This window comes from Aptenodytes forsteri, unplaced genomic scaffold (assembly GCF_000699145.1).
Source record: "Aptenodytes forsteri isolate BGI_AS27 unplaced genomic scaffold, ASM69914v1 Scaffold147, whole genome shotgun sequence".
NCBI lineage: Eukaryota > Metazoa > Chordata > Aves > Sphenisciformes > Spheniscidae > Aptenodytes > Aptenodytes forsteri.
Window position 1 is genome coordinate 1068934 of NW_008795320.1, and position 3585 is coordinate 1072518.

Sequence of the window (3585 nt, forward strand, 5' to 3'; positions counted from 1 at the left end):
CCAGCTTTCAGGGCCTTTCTATGGTACCACCAATCTCCTTCTGCTGCTGGTCTTTTCTGATCGTCTCCTCGATCTGGGCCCTGGTGACTTTGCCTGGAGCGACCTGCTTGGGCGACTTCCCTTTCAGCTTCGAGTCTTCCTCCTCCAGCAGGCGCTGCAGCTCCTTCTTGCGCTCCAGCTGCTCCAGCCGCCGCTTCTCCCTCTCTTCCTGGAAGGGAGAAAGGACCAGGTCACCTCTACCCTTACGCCTTCAATCACCCTCCACAGCAGTAGAGGCAGAGGGATCAAACTATCCCTTACAGGAGCAGGGAACATCACTTGGACGGGAACAGGCACCTCGCTTCTGTAGCTAATGCAGCGCTGACCTCACCTTATCAGAAGGGACGTTGGCTGGTTTTCCCCCCCCGACCTCCAGCAAGACAGCGAGAGCCCGACCCGTCCCTTCAGAATAATAATTCCCCGGTTCCTGCCCCATCTGCAACCACGCGCTGGCTCGCCATGATGTCAGTACTGCGAAACACAACCCCGCTGTCAAGAAGGAGCGGGAGGTACCAGCCAGGACTGCTGACAATCAGATTAAGTTTTCCACTTCAATTTTAATAAGTGGTCGGAGGTTGAAAGTTCAGCAGTTGTTCGAGACAAGCCAGTCAAGAGGCTGAATTCATCCTCGGGCCTGGCTCACACTCTTCCTAAGAGCCAGGGCAGGCAGTTAGACCAAATCCAACAAGCAGTGCAGCTCTTGTGGTAATTTTAAAGCGCTTCACAAGGAGTTTAGGAGCCACTTTGCCCTCCAAGGCCCAGGGAAGAGGGTGACAAGACCATGCAACAGGCCCTTAGGGGCTTTTCAGCACTTTGGCTTCGAGGTTTTTTTTTCCTCCTCTCCCAAAGCCTGTAAGGTCTGGCAAAAAGAAAGAAACAACAAGTGAACATCTCTGTCTGGGGCAGTGTCACATGCCGGCAAAGCGCTTCATGTTTAGGTTAGTTACATGGACACTTAATTATGGCTCTCATCCATTATTCGCAGGGATGGCACAACGAACTGATCGAGCGTTAACAGAACAGGTTTACTCAAAGGCAGCTGCACTGCAAAACCACCCCAGCAGTAACGCAACCTGCTGTCTTCATCGGTGTTTTAAGGAGTAGGAGCAGAATTACGCACGTTGGGGTAGGGCCCACTTGGGAGACGGTAAGCAAGGCTGGGTTTGAGACTCTATTAAACAAAAAAACCCGTAAGTCGCTCCACAGCTCGAGAGTTTAAAGAAAAACCCATCAAAACACAGAATCAAAGCCCACAAATACTGAATCAAAACACGCCCTCGGGCTGCTGCTGCTGCTGCTTCCGTCAAGTGCAGCAAGGACCAGGCCTTTCAACCCGGCTGGGAAGGGAAGGGAAGGGAAGGAAAGGAAAGCCTCACCTAACTCCACTCCGGAGCAGCTGGGGCCAAGGATGGGAAAAAAGCCATTAGAGGGATGAAGCCTTTATTACAACTGGCAGTCTTCAAATTCTTGGTCATTAAGTGCTTAGTGCCAGTGCCTTGAGACACAATGCCCCGGCAACTGGACCGTGCATGATTTCAAAGTGCAAACTCATTTATTTAAGACATCGGCTTTCCCTGCCCGCTGCCTGTCAGGCCTCTCCCTCTTCTAGTAAAGGTTGAGTAAACAAATGTACTCGGTCTCCCAGATTAGGAGGGATTTTTGGCCACTCCTAGAACGGGAAGGATGTCACGAGAGGAGGGGGAAGACTGTCTTACCCCCCTAAAAATTTATTCACAGGGATATACCTGAGCAAGAGCAGCTGCAGGGGGCTTTGCCCACCCTCACTCAGCAGGAGTGCAGGACAGCTCCAGCTCCAGATGGGATCTCCAGCTTGGCCACCGGACTCTGCTTGAGCATCAGGCAGTTTTAAGGAAGAATGCAGGAGAAACCCTGGAGAGATTCATGTGCCAAAACAGAAGGAGGGCCACAGAAATCACTGAAGGTCCAGCAGTCAGCGAGTAAGCCATCTAGTTAGATGTAAAGCACATGCAAGAGAAGCAGCACTGCGTACTCAGGATACTGGTATCGTGCCTAGAACATGGGCTAGTGGAAAGAAACTGTCCCCTGACCACTCGTCCCGTCACTGAAGCTCAGGGGTGACTGAACAAGGTAACCCTGAGAAGGTGCTGGCACGGTGAGCAGCTCAGCAAGGCTGCAGGCGTGGTTCTGGCTTGAATAATTCAGGAGACAGATAAGGAGTGGATACACAAGTACTAATGACCTAAGGGAAGGGAAGGGAACAAGACATTTCAGAACAGAAATGTTATTTATAGTTAGAGAAGATTATCTTTTACCCCTGCTTATTACAGAAAGGGAAGCGTCCTACAAGAGAGCCAGCTCAGCAGTCCGTCTCACACCGCACAGCCCCAGCTGGGACGACGACACGTCTGACAGAGCAGAAATCCAAGGAAAACGCTCTGCTGCCGTTAGCTCCTTTCAAACAAAACTCTCCGAAGAGGACACATCCACTTAGCGAAGGGGAAACAGAGGCGCAAGTAGGGTGCAGAGCCTTCCTCCTGCACTGCGCGCTGCAGGGGACCTCTCCCCCAGCTGCTGGGGTAAGCTACTCCCCGCTCTCTGGCATTTACAGTTGAGTTTCTATTTGCAGAAAGTAAATAAGCTGGCACCGTTACTAATTTGTCACAAGACCTGCAAAATCTACACGCTCAGGTTTCCTCCGTCACGTCCAGGTCTGCTCTGCACCTTCCACGGTGCTCAAAAGCAGCAGCTCTGAGCCGCCTGCTCGCCGATCCCAAAGCCCGAGGAGCCTGAAGCTGTCGTTTTTGAAGACTTTTCTCAGGTGGGGCCAAACCAAACTAATCCTTTATGAATCAGTTTAAATGTCCTGATGAAAGAGAGGCTTGGATTTGTCTAAGTGAAACGTACCACAAAGCTATTAGAAAACTGGAAAGGAAACAAATCATTTTCTCCCTCAACACTGCTGCACTCCACAGGGCACTGGGAGGAACAGGGTGCGAGAGTTCTTTAGCCGGACACTCCTGTTCCCAAGGATTCGGGTGTTAAAATGCGAGTTTCCAGCCTTGCAAAGAACTGCCTGAGCGAGGAACAATTCATTAGCTTTCAGAACAGCTTCCCACCTGCTAGACAGAAGGAGGACCAGGTCCCACGCACATGGCTTTGAGAGCAAGCGGTCAATTGAAGCAGCAGCGCTCCCAAACAACCTCTTAGCATGAGGCCCCGAGGAAGGCTGGAGAGCGTGCCACCAGCCTGGCGAAGCACGCCGCTTCTTGCGAAGCAGAAGGGCAAAGCAATGTAAAAAAGAAATGACGCAGTCGGAAAGCGAGCGTGTCTAAGTGCTGACTGGGCTCCCTGAGGTACACCGGAGCTTTGGGGTGGGATCAAACGTGCCCCTCGTTCAAGCCATCAGATTTCACCATTGCGTACCTGGTACCCCGCAGATGTCCTCCAAAGAGGGAAGAACAGTCATTTGACCTGTCTTGCGTTTTATCCGAATAAGAGCTGGTGCTCAGAGCTGAGTAATTCTGCACTGAGTCAGAGGTGGGGGGGGGGGGGGGAGAGAAAATC

General features: G+C 51.8%; 1 protein-coding gene across 2 annotated transcripts in view; it reads right to left on the bottom strand.

The window, feature by feature from the left end:
• CCDC124 (coiled-coil domain containing 124) overlaps positions 1-3585 on the bottom strand; it is a 34285-nt gene that overhangs the window by 7818 nt on the left and 22882 nt on the right. For both annotated transcript variants that reach the window (XM_019472233.1, XM_019472234.1), the window contains one exon: positions 25-208. In XM_019472233.1, coding sequence (XP_019327778.1) covers positions 25-208 — 184 coding nt within the window. The remainder of the gene's footprint in view (positions 1-24; positions 209-3585) is intronic.